The sequence below is a fragment of the Colossoma macropomum genome, unplaced genomic scaffold, assembly GCF_904425465.1.
Source record: "Colossoma macropomum unplaced genomic scaffold, Colossoma_macropomum, whole genome shotgun sequence".
Lineage (NCBI taxonomy): Eukaryota > Metazoa > Chordata > Actinopteri > Characiformes > Serrasalmidae > Colossoma > Colossoma macropomum.
The window spans coordinates 30,161,273-30,177,833 of NW_023494805.1; the positions used below are offsets into that span (position 1 = coordinate 30,161,273).

Sequence of the window (16,561 nt, forward strand, 5' to 3'; positions counted from 1 at the left end):
CCCATTGATTTGATGTTGCCAAGTCTTCAAAGACCTTGCCGTCAATGTATTGGGTAAAGTACTGAATTGGACTCCAATCTGCACAAATTGTGGTTTCATCTGGATAATCAGGAGGCCTAAGTAGCACAGGTGTGAATCTGTTATGGTGGAAAAGCAGAATAAAAATGTAATAACATTTTATTAACAGCATTATTATTAATCTAACACCTTGATCACAAAGAAATATTGTTAGGAGTTATTTACTTCACCATCCTTTCTGTTGCTAAGTGCACTTTGTGCTTCCATTATAGTCCCACAGTGCATTGTTGATATAGATTTTTACTGGGGATAAACATTATGTATGGTAATCCTAGCACTTTATTAAAACATACGTGCTAGTCCTGGTCCACAGAGGATGACGGCTTTCCTGTTGGTCTGTGTCTGTGATCTCATCTGATCTACCTGCCTCTTCATCAATGCTCTCTACCTCTTCTTCAACAAGTTTAAACTCATCCTCAGCATTTTCCTCATCTGACGAATCTGATAGATCTAAGTCTGAATCTCCCTCATTCATTTTGTACAAAATTTTACCTGCTTCTGTTTTGTCTCCTAAAAAAGTGTTTAAACATCTTGGTGTCCACTATGGTGGACATTCATAAAATGGTTATTATTCAATCCCAAACATAAATAAACTGCTCTCACACCCCATTAAACAATTTCTAACAACCTCAAAGGCAGCAAATATATGAATTTCATAGTAAAAAAAAAAAAAATTGACCTTCCCTTTCTCTTTCCATTACATGTGCCTGTTGATACAGAGGCCATTTTCTGGGAACAAGAAGTGGAATTTCTCACCATCCCTACGGAGCCCTGCAGGGGACATCCCATAAAAATAAAAATAATGTGTGGCCACAACTTAGGTGGGAACGAGATCATTAAGTCGGGGCCACGACTTAGTAATGTGTGGGAACGAGATCCTAATGTGTGGCCACAACTGAATAAAGTGTGGGAATGAGATAATCCTTCAACACTTCAGCTTAATAAGGCATGATTCTGTTCCAATGCCTTACTAATAACCTTGCCTAACTAATGTCCTACAGATAATTGTTATTTATATGAGATGTCGCCAGTAGAGCTCTGTACCATATTTTTTTTTTACTTATTTTATTTTTTGGTACGGAGCCCTGCTGGTGACGTCATATAAAAATATATATATGTGGCCATGCCTTATTAATGCGTGGGAATGAGATCATACCTTACTAAGTCCACTATGGCCACGCATTAGGATCTCGTTTCAACGCCTTACTAAGTCGTGGCCACGACTTAATTATTTTGTTCCCACGCCTTACTAGGTCGTGACCACGCATTATTTTTATTTATACAAGATATAACCAGAGAGGTTACGTATTTTGGGAGTATTTTTCCAAAATTTTTTCCCAAATTTAGTCGTATCCAGTTCCACCCACTAGTTAAGACTCCCCCTTGTCACACTGTATTTGTCAGCATCCTACCTCAACACATGCAGCATCACTGGAAAGCCCAGGATATCCTCTTTAAGGCACAGCAGGAATTATTAGGGCAACTAAATAAAGTAAAACGAGAGATGAAAAAACAGTGTCCAGAATTAGGCAGTGTCCCAGGAGGACATCGTGGCACCATTGTAGGAGGCGAGTAGGCACGTTTATGACAGATGCAGCAGTGGTTAAATTTGTAATTTTGGCCGGAGTGCCCCTTTAATTCAGTGTACACTTACTAGTAGCTGAGGCCACGTGACTTGTGCGCGGAAGTTGTAATTACCGCCAGGGCGGAGAGAGAGAGAGGTGCAGTTTGATCAGTCAACACCAGCGACCCACCACTCCGATAATCTGCAGAGGGAGACTCAGAAGCCCACCCTTAGTTCTGTAGCTAAGTCCTCAACTTCATGTCTAACAGGTTCGCTACGATCCAGCAGCGTCGTGATCCTGAAGCTCCGTGAGTGAACGACAAAAACAGGTCAGTCAGTTAAAATAGACACACACACACACACACACACACAGACAGACAGACAGACAGACAGACAGATAGATGGTGGACAAGCTAACTGCGTTTAAAATCAATTCATTATATAACCGAGGACGAACCAGCGTTAGTTGCTCTGCTAATGTGTCTAATGAACTCCTGTGTGGTGGTCCAGGCTCGGGTGTCTGAGGCTGTCTGTGTTTCACTGTAAATCGATGCAGCGAGGCGGTTCGTGCTGCTGTTGTAGCAACACTGACTGGTGGCTAAACAGGTGGAAGTGCATACAGTCGGTCCACGTGTTCTCTCCTAAAGCAACGACTCAAATATTATATAATGGTGCATATATAAGTGCAACTTTCTGTTTAAAGCAGAATATTCAGGGTCTTTATTTAATGTCTACCGCGCCCTTCGTAGGGACGTGCAGTTTGCGTTCCCTCGAAAGCTTATCGCAGCTCAACCGCTTGCAGGAAAAGTCACGATAAGTTCAGTTTTCGCTTGTTTTGTTCTTTCAGGAGTGCTGTTTTATGCTTTATGCGCATTTCTGCCGGTAATGTTGCCTGTAGCCCCTATATTAGGGTGCAATTGCCGAGAAGCATGAAGCTGAAGTTCTCTTCTTATTCGAATGTTCCGTTCCACCTTAAATTGTGCAGCAGTTTCATTGGCGCCTGTAACTGCTGCACCATTTAAGGTGCAACGGAAAATTCGAATAAGCTCTCGGTTTCATCCTCGCGAGAAGCCTCAAACGTAGTATTGACCGGCTGATTTACTTACCTTTTTTGCAAATCTCTGATATTCTATGGTGCTCGAGTTTGATTAAGGGTCAGTCATTCAGCCAAATCCAAAACTCGAGCAATGGGGTTTCCTCTTACTGCACACAAGGCAATGAAGAATGTATGTGCATTATCCAGTGCTGCATCAAAACAGACACGTCCTTCCTTGTCGTAGTCTTTGGGTGTCATGAACACAATCAGCAATTTTGGAAACAGCAAAATGGCAGCTCACAGTAGAGCTCACTATAGGAAGTCTCACACTCCTAACCAAGTACATCCTCTGAAGGTATGCATTGTTTGCAAAAATTGCAAATTCTTCTACACTGAGGTTGGTTGAACCACTGTTGTTGGATATTGAAATGTCTGAAAGAAACTCTCCTTGAGAATATGACTGCCTCATAAAATGAAAGTAAACAAAATGGTAAACTACTTTTGTTGTGGTTTTAAAGGGGAATTCTGTCAAATTGATGTTAAATGCTTAGTTACAGAGAAACTTGCTGGCTTAGGTTTCTTTACAGTGGTGAAGATAGGAACCAGGGGTCACAATGTCATAATGTCTAGAATACAAACATTGTATTTTCTATCCAATACGACCTGTGACCCTACACATGTCTTCTGAGGTTTTATAAGTATTTCTTTAGGTCATATTTGGTCTTACAATGCCTTTCATGCACCTCTCCGCCATGAAAGGGTTTAAAAAAAATAAGTGTTAGGCCAAAACCTGAACATAAAACTATCGCAAAACAATGTCCAGAGCTTTAGGCAGTGTGTTCATTGCACTTTAATGTAATAACCTTTCTTTTATTACTACTGCTGGAAAAGTTAGGCTGCATTATTGGTCTGAGGTCAGTCTCAGAAATTGATTAAGGTTTGTTTGATGGCACTGACAATGTGGTGTGTAAGACTGACTTTTGTCCAAACTTGGGTTCATTTTTAAGTTATTAGTCTTAAGTAGTGCAGTAATTGCCATGAATAGTCCAGTAGCTTCTATGAAACTTATATCCAGATTACGTAGTTATGAGGGTGAGGAATTGAATGGTGAGACCACATACAGGCCCTCAGGCTTGAAAGAGTTAAGTATTGTTTGGCTCATGTACTCATCTATGAATGAAATTTTCATTGTTTGTTTCACTGGTAAGGCAGATCATATACTAGTACAACCTGTGTGTACGCATTATTTTGCCTTTTAGGCCAATGGTGACTGCCAAACGTCAAATAGTGCCAGAACTACACATGGATATTGAATTTCTAAATAAGCACTTTCATTATACCAGATCAGGGGTTGGTAACATGCTGCTCGGGAGTGAATGCGGCTCTTTTACTGCCCTGTTGCGGCTCCGCAGCAGAATTAGATTTTTAAGTAAAAATAAAATAACCTTCTTTTGTAATAAAATAAACGTCTGCTGATCGTTCTAACACAGTTTTAACACTAAATTCACCCTTTAACCCTGAAGATTGGTGTGCAGACTGCTGGTCACACAGCAACGCAGACAACAGTCTCACCTAGCTAACAGCTAACGAAAAGGCAAAGAGAAGGATTTAAGATGAACATCGATAAAATGGACATGTGGCTCCCAAGGTGGTTTGATTTTTGTTGAAACTTGACAAAATGGATCTTCTTAACACTTGGGTTGCCGACCCCTGTACTAGATATTAGAGATCAATGGTAGACACAAGACACCTGATTACATGTGCAGACATGGGCAAAATCTTACTGGAGATATTTGTAGTTGTTCTAGTCTTTCACTTGGTCTTGTCTGGTCTTGTTTTCTTTAAAGAGGCGTGACGGCTGTCTGAACTTGTTTATATTCTTGCTGGTAATTACAGCTCAAAGTAACAAGCAGCTTTTATCAAATCAGTAAACACTGGGACAGGGTTTCTGATTTGTCTGGTGGCCTGTAATTGTTTTTTGTGCAGGAAGTTTATCCTGCCTCCTCAGATTGCCATTTTGCTGTCATTTCTGAACTGAGTGCCACACGTAACTGGAAGAGAGGAAATGCAGTGAGGTGACCCCTGTCCTCCATTTGTTCCATCTTTTGACAGAAAAACAACTTGTGCGTGATAAGTGAGAGCAATGCTGAAAATATGTTCCTAATGAAAATATAATCTTTAACCCTTAACAGAAGGAAAACTGATTACTCACTCTAATTAGAGCTGTCATGATTAATTGATTTAAACTTGATTACTTGATTAAAAAAAATATTCATTCAATTTTATCACTCAGTGAATCGGCAGTGATTAGTTTTCTGATTGCATGATGATGATGATGCAGTTCTCTTCCTGGACTCTTTCACAGTAAGAAACAGAACCTAATAGACACTCCTGTTTACATGTCATAGCCCTCTGAAGTTGTGCATCATTCTGTAGGTGGTGTCATGGCAATATTGCTGGATTTCTGTATGATTAAAAAAAAATGTGGTTTTTGAAAAAAACGGTGCTGTCGTGCTCTGTAGTACACAAAAAGGTTCCAAACCTGATATGCTTTGTCCTACATACAGTTTTTCACTGAATGTCACTGGATCCTCTGAATTATGAGGTTAAGGAGTTGAAATATGAACTTTGCTGCTGCCGTGCTAATATCAAGCTAACGCTGCTGTGCACTGAAATGTGCACGTCACATGAAAGTAAGTCCACTATAAAACTTCATCAGTGTTATATACCAATGCAGTTACTTCTAATGTGCTCTACTCCTGCCAAAGCAACTTAACTACCACATTTGACAAAGCTTGCTAGTTTGTCTGGGGTTTTCTGGTGAGGTTGCCGGTCTCACAGTGTCAATTCAGTGTGTAGCAGTGTTGGCTCGCACGTAGAAAAATGTATATTTTGACTCCTTAATGATCTTGCAATTTAGAAGGTCCAGTGACATTCAGAGGAAACATACGTTGGACAAAAAACGTATCTGGTTTGGAACCATGTGCACGATAGCAACACTCTACTACAGAATGATGATGCAACTTTAGTGCTCTGTTATTTGGCTTTGTAGTGTTTTTATTTATTTTTAATGTAGTCTTTAAAAGTCTGTCTTGGTTTATCTTTTATTAATTACGTATTTTTGAATTTTTGAAAGAAGCTGAATGGTTCCTTATTGTTCAGTTAAACCCATTTTTGTTGTTTGGCCTTTTTTAAAGACTCTGATTTCTTGATTAATCATCAGAATAACTGGTAGGTTACAGGATAACTAGTATAATCAGTAGTAGCATTCCTAGGTTGAATGGATGAGATTCAGACTATTAAAAGGGGGAGCAAAGTGCGCTGCCTGGAGTCTGGTGTCCAAACTGAGGAAAGCCTCTGTGTGGTCATGTGTGTCTCGGTGGCAAAAGAATTCGTTTTTTTCTTTCATTTTGGAGACCTCCACAAAACATGTAACTGCTCAATTGCAGCGGACCCTACATTCACCTTTTTTGAGACTGTTAATAGATAATACTTATGTTGAGCTGTCACAATTACTCGATTAAATGCGCTCAACTGATTTAAGAAAATTGGCAGGTAAATTCATCCCTTCTGAAGAATTGGTAGTAATTAATCGGACATTTTAATTGTTCTACTACTCTCTCTTAAGCCTGCTTTAGACAAGTCAAGTGGTCTTCATTGTCACAACTTGTATACATTGGAACAAAGTGTCATTCTACAGGTCCCCTTGGTGCAACACACAACAGCAGCGCATTACACAGGACCACATAGAGTGCAGATACGTGGCAGTTCAGCTTAGTGCAGAATATACAATAAATATGCAAGACAACAAGTACTAGAGAGAACAACATATATAGAAAAATATATATGCGAATGGGCATCACATATGCACACATACATATATACACATGGATTGGTATCAAAGCAGCCTGTGAGTTATAGAGGAACTACTGCAAACATTTTCAACAGGGTCAAGATTAGTCCATGTGGATGTTGGGGGGCATCAGTGCATCCAGTAATCAATCCGTCTCAGGGAAGAAGCTGTTGCAGAGTCTGGAGGTGGTGGAATGGATGCTTTTGTACGTTCTGCCAGATGGCAGGAGGGTGAAGAGTCCATGAGAGGGGTGAGAGGGATCGTCCACAATGCTGTCGGCCTTGTGGATGCAGCACTAGTGGTAGGAGGTGTCGATGGTGGGTAAAGACACCCCGATGATCTTCTCGGCTGTCCATTCAATCCGCTGTAGGACCTGTGACCCAAGTAGGCGGTGTGATAACAGCAGTTTTATATGTTTGTTGCATGTAACACTGCACAAGATACCGCAGCTGTAACCTTGGCCAAGTTCTGTGGCAAATTGTGTGAATGCTACTCCTTTGTAGTTGCTTCTTAGATGTTGGCTGTGGTCACATTTTGACATTTTGGACCAAATGTTTTGACCCTACCAGAACAACAATCAAAGAATTCTATCACAAACTGTGATTTGTGAAATATTGTGAAAAGTGCAATGTAAGGCTGCTTTTATGGTAAGTAACAGAGCCTGATGGACACACTCATTTATATGTGCTATTTTCCACATACGGCCAGTTTCTAAGGCCCAGATTAAGCCTCTGCCTAGACTAAGAAGAATTTCCAATGTTAATTCTCCATTGATGCAGAAATTTAGTCCATGATTAGGCTTAAGGGGCCCATATCCTACATACTTATTGCATTTTATTTTCTCTCACGTCCACTTGTAACACTTGTGTGATTGTATGTACTAAAAAAATCATAATGATTTTTTACTTGCCCATTTTCCAGCCCCTCTTTATCCCTCAGAATTAAACCAGCTGTTTTGTTACTGTACCTTTAGGACTAGTGTACATCCAAATGAACTCTGTCCTGAATTGTGCTTTAAAAGGAGGTATTGAAAAAATGTTGATTATTTGACTAATCATTAAAGTAATTTGTAGATTCTTTCATTACTAATATAATCGATAGTGGCAGCCCTACTTTCACGTTCATTCTATGAACAAGATTTACACAGTATTTAAATGTGATGGGCCAATTTTTGCTGGTGCTCCCGAAGGGTTTTATGTGCAAAGCTTAAAAATTGGCTTTGTAAGGGTATATAGGACATTGCCCTACTTTTCAGATGCTGAATATAGGGCCTACAGTATTATTATGCAGAATCTGATTGGTCTGTATTGTATCTCTTGCCATGGTTTGGAAGGCTTCTTGTGATTGAAGTGTGGAATTGGTAGGAGTGTGAGATGTAAGGTCGTTACTGTTGCAGGTGAAAGAGTAAATCATCTGAGTTTGTTTGTGTTTCTCCTGCTGCAAAGCTGCGAAGTAATGCATTCAGCAAATGAGTCCTCTGAGAAATCAGTCATTTCCATTGTGTGCTGCTCTGGGTAAACATGTTGATTATTCTCAGATGTGCTTGATGAGGATTTGCTGAGTGTTCTCTGACAAATCAAAGACGTTAGAGTGATTTGACAAATAGACATGCACAATGAAATCAGTCATATTGGTGTTGGCAGATATTTGTGTTAAAAAAATATCGGCATTGGACAGATCTTTAGATTTCACCAATGTTTTAAACAGATATTTGATGTTAAATGTATTGTACCCCAGGGGCTGTATTACAGAAACTTTCTATCTTTTGTCCCAAGTTAAGATCTGACAAGGTCAGTATAAGATATTTTGCAAAGTTGTATTACAGAAACAAATTTTATCTTAATTTAAGAATTTTATCATTCCTTACAGCATCTTATCTCAAGCTTATGAAACATCTGTTACCAAGCAACTGATGATAGGCGCACAGCTGGAGCGTATATATGTAATCAAAATAACGTTAAAAAGTTAGTTTGCTAGACTGCTACCATTACTGATGTAAAAAAGGTCAAAACAAAACTAAAGTGCAATAACCTGAAAGTTATGAATATTGTGACAGTGCCACATGCTATTAAACAAAGGCCCCCGCAAATCAGTTGCAGTTTCAATTTCCTAAACGCTTTAATCAGTGTGCGAGCAGAGCTAACGTTATTCATCATAATAGACATTAGAGATGTAACAATTCTCCAAATCCACAGTTTGGTTCAGACCTCAGTTATTGAGCCATGGTTTCAGTTAGTACCTTGTGTTTTTGGGTAAATAAGGGGATGGGTAAATAAGAAACAAATGTGGAAAAAATTCTGGGTTTAATTAAATCACTGACAATGTGGACAGAACACATGGTCGATTAACATAATGTCACATAAATTAACATGAGAGCTTAACAGGTGGGCAGCTGGTTGGGGGGGGGGAGTAGTGTATCATGGTTCCATTTTTGTATTGTCGGCATTTGCATTGTGGTTTCAGTCTCGGTTTCAGAGTCATTACACCTCTGGTAAACGTGTTCAACTCTGTTTCCTCATTATTCACCACCATCTCTGTAATATTTCATCTGACAAGTTTTTATCAACATGGAACCCAATGTTAGGACAGTATTAAGGAAATCTTGTCTAGTTAAGATGTTTCTGTAATACTGCTTTCTTATCTGGAATTAGAGAAGTGTTATTCTGTAATGGCCGTGGTCCTAAATTCAGTCCTAATTGAAGTGGTCGTGGTGTCTAAACAGATAAGATTTCAGAGTTAAGATGTTCCTGTAATATGGCCCCAGAACATTCAGGAGATGCTGGACTGCTCTGGCAAAATGTCTGCAGACAATTTCGTCTCTTTTACTTGACAAAGGAAGTAAGGGAATGTGGTGATATGCCGCAGAAGTTGTGACAGATAAACAAATGCCTTACATAACTATTTGGTGAAGTCTGTTGTGCAGAAGTCCGTCAGCTTTTGGTGTGAAATGTTTTTTGGTGTGAGAACACTACAGTAAGAAAGAGTCAGAATGTTTTGATATTCAAAGACTTATGAAAGCTAAAAAAATTGCATAGTAAATTAGGATGTTTAATATGCAAATGAGCTTTTGTTTAACATTATATATTGTCATAAGAACCATGATGTCTGAACTGTACTCTGCCAGAGGGCAGTGAAGATCCTGTGTCTTATGTTTCCGAGTTTATCAGTTTACTCCAAAGCAGGAAGCGTAAAAAGACTACTGCAGCCTGCTAAACGCTACCGCACATTGGAGGAGAAGCTCTGTGCAGCCCTGGCAGAGGGTCTCTGGCACCGGGTAGCACAGAGAGCAGCTGCAGTGCATAGAAAGCAATAAGCAAGAATAAGCAAACTCATTTTACGCTCTACACATGTAGATTTAATGGAATGAAACTTTCAGCATCATGAATTTATGTTTGGTGTCAGTTAAGTAGCTGCTAACATACTCGCTGTTTTCTAGCTAGAAGGTATGAGGTGAAATATGATGCTGCTGTGCCAATAATGTTAGCTGAGGTGTGAACACAGAGGAGTAGCATTTTTTCTTTTTACGTTGAGGACTTCTGGCTGACACCTGTACTGTTTAAAAAGCTATAGATTTGTAGTCTGTGTTTAAAAATAGTGCAGTAATAGTGCATTGTCTTTGTCTGTTACTGCAAAACATTATCACCTGTATCTAAAGCACTTTGAGCTGTCACCGGTGTGAAAAATGCTCTTAAAATAAAGATATTATTATTATTATTATTATTATTATTATTATTATTTGTTTTTTTTCTGAATATCAAATTTGTCTGAAATGCCCATTCCTAGTAAGGATGCACGATGACATGAATCAAATCACCATCACTGGATATTTGCATTAAAAATAATTATTGGCGTTGGGCAGCAATATTTCAGTATTTCAAACTGATATTTGATGATGTGCTTATTTACTTCACAAGAGCAGAACGTTTAGGCAACGCTAGATTACTGTGCTACGATATATGCATTTTATTCGTTTTACTTTTGTGTCTGCAGAAATAAATAAAATAATGCTATTCCAGCTGCATTTAGTCCCAGTTTCTACATTTTATAAGTATTTATGTATTGGCTTCAGCAGATATGTACATAAGTAATACCAGCATCAGCCCACAGTTCCCATATCACTGCCCCCCTGACTACAAATGTGTCATTTTTACAATAACATTTTCGACTAAGTCTTTAACCATTTATCAAAGAAATAACATTTGCCATTGTGTTTTAAAGTGTCAGAATCAGACTGTGGTGGTTTGTCCATGTTGCCCCTCAAACTCTCTCGTTTGAGAAAGCGAGAAGATGAGCGACATTGTATGAGAAGAGAGACAGAGTGTGATATTATGAGGAAGATGTGACTGATAAGGGAATGGCTTATATAACTATCTAGATGTCTGTTGTGCAGAAGTCTGTCAGCTTTTAGTGTGAAATGGCTTTTTGATGCAAGAACTACAGTAATCAGTATACATGATGACTCAAATCGCTTACTTGAGCATCAGGTGTCTTTGTTGTTGTATGGCAGCACTGATCACACCGCATTGTTTGTGAAATAGTTGGGAATTGGGCTATTACTAACATTTAAATTAGTAAATGACTAATTTACCACTTATTTTGACAATGTCATTTAAATAAGTTAATATTAGTCATTAAAATTGTTAAATAATGCCAAAGAATACAAATGAATGCAATGGTAACAAACTACACTGCCTGGCAAAGATGGAGAAAAAATTGAAAAAAGATAAACACTTCTTAAAAGTCAAAAATAAGGATTTTTTTTTTGCATATGGCATTTCTGAGAGAAACAAAGTATCAGGGAGGGTCTCTAAGCTAGCTGAGCATTTTCTCTCCATGTTGGTGGAAGTAAAACATTTTATTGGTCATTATTATTTTCCCCACCTGCTGGTGCAGAGTGACATAATCAAAATTCACTTCAATTTTGTCTCTTGATGATGGGATATGATGAATCATGCTTTATATGACCAGGAACATGAAATAACAATGTAAAAATATCCATTTTGATTTTAGGGTGACTTCAAAAAGACTTTGTTTTTCTATATATATATATATGAGTTCTGCTTCTTACTGTAAGAGAAACCAGTAGGAGAATTTAAACTACGCATCATCATCATGCAAGTTGCCAAATAAGAATTTCTGATTCATCAAGAACAAGATTTTAATTGCTAATAATTTTATATTGTATTCAAATTAATTAATAATGAAATTGTTGTTCCTAAGCACTGATTTGAGGAGATTTTAATTGATTGTTTTAAATGGTCTAATAGACTTCAATAGAGTAATCTGACTGCCCTGAAGAGAAGAGAGGAGTAGAGTGATTGATCTGTTTTTACCTTATAAATGCAGGATGATCAACCTGAAAAGACCTCAAGCTAAACCCCGTTAATGGTGTACTGAGCTCATGCTCTGGGGATCTTGGTGTGGAGATCACTGACACTGGACTGGTTCATGTTTGAGAGCCGTCTGGTCTGTGATGATTGGCTCATGATCTGCGTCCGTGTTGCCTTAATTGAGTGGACACTGTGTTCTAACAGTTGGTCACTGTTAACATTCGACACTCTGGCAGTTTTCCTGCCTTTCTCAGTGTAAGGAGGAGTACTGCTCTCTGTCTTTCTGGATCTCTGCCTTCTCTCTCTCTCTCTCTCTCTCTCTCTCTCTCTCTCTCTCTCTCTCTCTCTCTCTCTCTCTCTCTCTGTTTCTCTGTTTCTCTCTCTTGCACAATTTCTTTTTTCCTGTGTCTCTCTCACTTCCTTACAGTCTCACTTTCTCATTTTCTTTCTTTCTTTCTCCCCTCTTCATGTCCCCCACTCACTCACTTTCTTGCGCTCTCACTCACTTTCATTTTCTTTGTTTTTTCCCTCTCCACTTCTCCCTCTCTCCTCACTTTCTTACACTTTCTCACACACAATGTCATTTTCTTTTTCTCTCTCTCTCTCTCTCTCTCTCTCTCTCTCTCTCTCTCTCTCTCTCTCTCTCTCATGCAGCAGTGTGAGCGAGTCTCTCTACTGTACACTCAGCTTGGCGAGAGCACTGCTGGCTACGTGAAATGAATTATAAGAAACCTTCAGCAGTTCCTCGTCCTCCTTTGGTCACAGCCAATGAGACCCAGGCGTGAAGAAATAAAAGGCAATAAAACTGCCTCTCCGGAGGACAGAAAAGGAGAGATGCAGAGGGGAAAAGGAAGAAATAGGATGAGTCAAAATCACAATGTTATATATCACTTAGAGATCATGAAATTTTATGGCTGATTCCAGTTTTGATTTATTTACAGTTAAATTGGCTGTTTTTTTTTGTTTTGTTTTGTTTTATTTCATTTTTTGAACCAACTTTTTTTTTGTCTTTTTTCGTATCTCCCCTTGCGGCCTGAAGACCCGTGCTCACTCAGATATCTGAATGAATGTTTGTGTGAAATTAAGTGTTGGTTTGAAGGCAGTGTTCTCCAATTAACTGAAGATAAAACTGAAGTGATTCTCTTTGGCTCTTCCAGGCATACCTAGTCTCTTAATGGTGGGCTGTTGGGGCATGTGAAGCCTCAGGTAAAGAACCTTGGGGTTATATTTGATTTTGATCCTGACCTCAGGTTTGATAAACAAATGAACTCTGTTGTTAGGAGCTCCTTTTACCAACTGAGATCAGCCACCAAGATTAAGGTATTCCTCTCACCCCAAAACCTGGAAAAGGTCATCTATGCTTTTATTACATCTTGCTGAGACTACTGCAAACGTATGTATTTGGGTGTCATTAAGTCCTCAATAGCTCGTTTGCACTTAGTCCAAAATGCTTGCCTTCTCATGGGCACGAAAAAAGGGACCGCTTTCCTCCCATTTTGGCATTATTACACTAGCTTCCTGTATACTGTGGGATCCAATTTAAAATTGTTCTGTTTGTTTTTAAGTCATTGGAGTGGCACCATCTTGTATAGGAGATTTGAGACTGCAGAGAAACTGAAAAGCTGTGTCACAGAGTGTGAGGATATGGTATAGATGACTCATCACCCGGCGCTTCTGCACAAAATATTAATACTCTGAAAATGCAAGCAGAACTGTGCTGTGCGGTCCTGATATGTTTTCTGTAGTGTGCAACACCTTCATTTCAGCTTTCTCAAGTCTGTTTTCAGCCTGATCTCTGGCCCCTGAGTGCACAACTATCCTTCATGACCTTCCATTTGCTCTGCTCAGCTGCTCGGTCCACACTGGAGCAGTTGGGCTGCTTGTGCTGAATGGAAGTTTCCATGAAACAATGAAAAAAGCCTAAGAACCATTAAGTGCTGCTTGAACCTAATCCTCTTAAAGTGTGTTGTTGTGTGTTTTTAAATTTGCAGCACTGTGGGGTGTCTGTCCTGCTGTGATGTCCAGCACAGCTGGGTAAAAGTAATGAAAAGTCAAAGCGGCCAAACAGTGGATTTATCCTGACAAATGCAGGCTTGGCATGTGCCAGACTAATGAAACTCAGGGTTTTTAATGAATATGTTTATTTCCTTTTGTTTATTCTGAATGTTAAATTATTGTTTTCAGTGGAGACCTGAACAAATACATAGAAATGGTGAGATAACTGAGAAAGAAAGTAGGTGCTTTACCTGAATGATAGTTTAAGTGTTTTTTTTTTTTTGGGATTTTTATCCAGTTTTCTGCCTAATTTAGTTGCTATCCGCTAGTTAAGTATTCTCCGGTCACACAATGCTACCAGCTGGGAGGGTGAACTCTAGCACTTGATTCCTTTGAGACACATTAAATCAGCCACCACATCTTTTTTTTCTTTTCCAACTGCCAGTAACACACTGAGGAGGAGAACATTAACTACCAGTTCTGTTAAAGCCATGGATGACTGCATCATCACTAGGGAACAAACTCCCAATCTCCGATTGATGGCGCCACCGCTTAGACAGTTATGTTATTTAGGAGCCATGACGATACTGGTTAAACTATAAGGGTTAAACAAACAAGCAAACAAACAAAAACAGTTTAAAACACTTGGCCTTGACCAGTGTATGTTTCCCCTTAAAGAGATATTCCTCCAGTTTTTCAGCATTTCTGCACAGTTCAATTGTTGAGTTGTGAAAAAAGTCGTCCTGAGTCGTTTCATGTGAAATGGCTCATTGCAGAGAAATTCAGATTTCTATACAGACTCTTGATTACAGTTTCTTAGCAGTGGTGGTGATGGGAACCAGGGGTCACAATGTCTACAATGCAAATATCACCATTTTATTTACTATCCAAAACAACCAGTGAACCTAAATGTGTCTTCTGAACCTAAATGGGGGAAATTCTTTGGGTACTGTTTTGCCTTACGGTGTCCTGCATGTCCATCTCCTCCATTAATAGGTTTTACAAAATACATTTTAGACCGAAACCTTATTTCAGAACAATGTCTCCTTAGATATCTGGTTCCTGTCACCACCATTGTGAAGAAGTCATACTCTGGAAGTTTCTCTAAAACGAAGCATTTCATGTCAACAACTTTGAATGACCTTTGTTTACATCTTATCAATTGAAGTAAGTATTAAGAAATTTTAAAGAATTGGTGGGGTTCCCCTTTAACTCAACAGGTTGTGCCAGTTTTATTAGGAATATCAAATGACCTCTTTTTAACTTCACTCTCTCTCTCTCCTTCTCTCTTTCTCTCAGGGTTTTTGGGACCAGATGACAGTCGTCATGAGGCTGTGACGGATTCTCTCTGAGTACAGTCTTGACAGACATGAGCATGGCAACTGCCAAAAAAGGTGAGTGTCTGTCTGTCTGTCTGTCTCTCTCTCTCTCTCTCTCTCTCTCTCTCTCTCTCTCTCTCTCTCTCTCTCTCTCTCTCTCTCTGTCTCTCTGTCTCTCTGTCTCTCACCTAAATTAGGTCTTCAAGTTGTACTGTATTCTCATTGTCTCTGTCTGACTCGAATTCTGACTGAGTACCTGTCTGAGTGTTGACTATGCTTCATAAAACTGAACTAATACCTAATTACATTCCAAGTAGTGCTTTATTGTGCTAAGGCCAGTTCCAAATGCTCAGAACAAAGAACAACCGCTCTAAAAATAATCCAGCTTTATCAAGCTGAAGGCTATTGAAAATGCCACTCAGCTTTTCCACCCTTTGGGCGGCCTGCTGTTTTTTTTGTTCATGAAAAAGCGACTTAAAAAAGATATCAATAAAGCTCAGTGTAGGGCAGAAATTGAATTTTTAACGTTGCTGCCCGAGGTTTTGCTGTTTTAGAGAAGGGGATCTGTTCTTTGGTGTGTGTGCGTGCGAGTGAGAGAGTGCATGTCTCTTATTATAAATAATATGAAGCTCTTTTTCGTCTGATGGCAAGCGCAGCTGAAGTGAAAATTGCTCTGTAGCTCTGAACAAAAGTGCAACACGCAGCTCAACACAGACAGCGTCTTCACGCGGCTTATTGCAGTTATCAGCTGTTCTCGCAGAGTTCACAGTCTGGCCGTCCTCTGGAGACACATATGGACATCAGAGAGCTTTTCTGATTGGTGATTACCATGGCAACCAGGATGAGATGGAGGCAAGGCTGATCATTTTTTAGAGCTTCTGTTGCACCCCTGGGTACTGACATGCTTAGTGCTCAGTTGTCTGTCTGTCTGTCTGTCTGTCTGTCTGTCTGTCTGTCTGTCTGTCTGTCTGTCTGTCTGTCTCTCTCTCTCTCTCTCACACTCTCTCTCTCTCTCTCTCTCTCTCTCTCTCTCTCTCTCTCTCTCTCTCTCTCTCTCTCTCTCTCTCTCTCTCAGAACTCAGAACTTAATCATGACCATGGGCCAGAAAACAAGTGGACGACATAATCTGAGGAATATCTATAATTGTCTAACAAAACTTGGGTTAACTAGGTCAACACTGTAAACATGTAGAAGTAGGAGACACATATGGTTGTTTGTAGAAGTTTGAACACACCTGGTCAAATGACATATTTTGTTGAAAATAAGTGAACATGTCCTCTACAAACTTAAATGTGGCATTTTTCTGTTTATTTTAGTGCACAGTTTCTATTTTTTCCTGTGATAAAATATAAAAACTAAACCGTGCCATGATTTTTGCACAGGAC

General features: G+C 39.3%; 1 protein-coding gene across 2 annotated transcripts in view; it reads left to right on the forward strand.

The window, feature by feature from the left end:
- The first annotated feature begins 1,792 nt into the window (after positions 1-1,792).
- cunh20orf27 (chromosome unknown C20orf27 homolog) overlaps positions 1,793-16,561 on the forward strand; it is a 36,638-nt gene continuing 21,869 nt past the window's right edge. Inside the window, exons 1-3 of one of the 2 annotated variants that reach the window (XM_036596211.1) lie at positions 1,793-1,971; positions 14,908-15,023; positions 15,156-15,250. In XM_036596211.1, coding sequence (XP_036452104.1) covers positions 15,226-15,250 — 25 coding nt within the window. In that variant the 5' untranslated portion in view covers positions 1,793-1,971; positions 14,908-15,023; positions 15,156-15,225. The remainder of the gene's footprint in view (positions 1,972-14,907; positions 15,024-15,155; positions 15,251-16,561) is intronic. The other variant, XM_036596210.1, reaches the window with a different exon arrangement.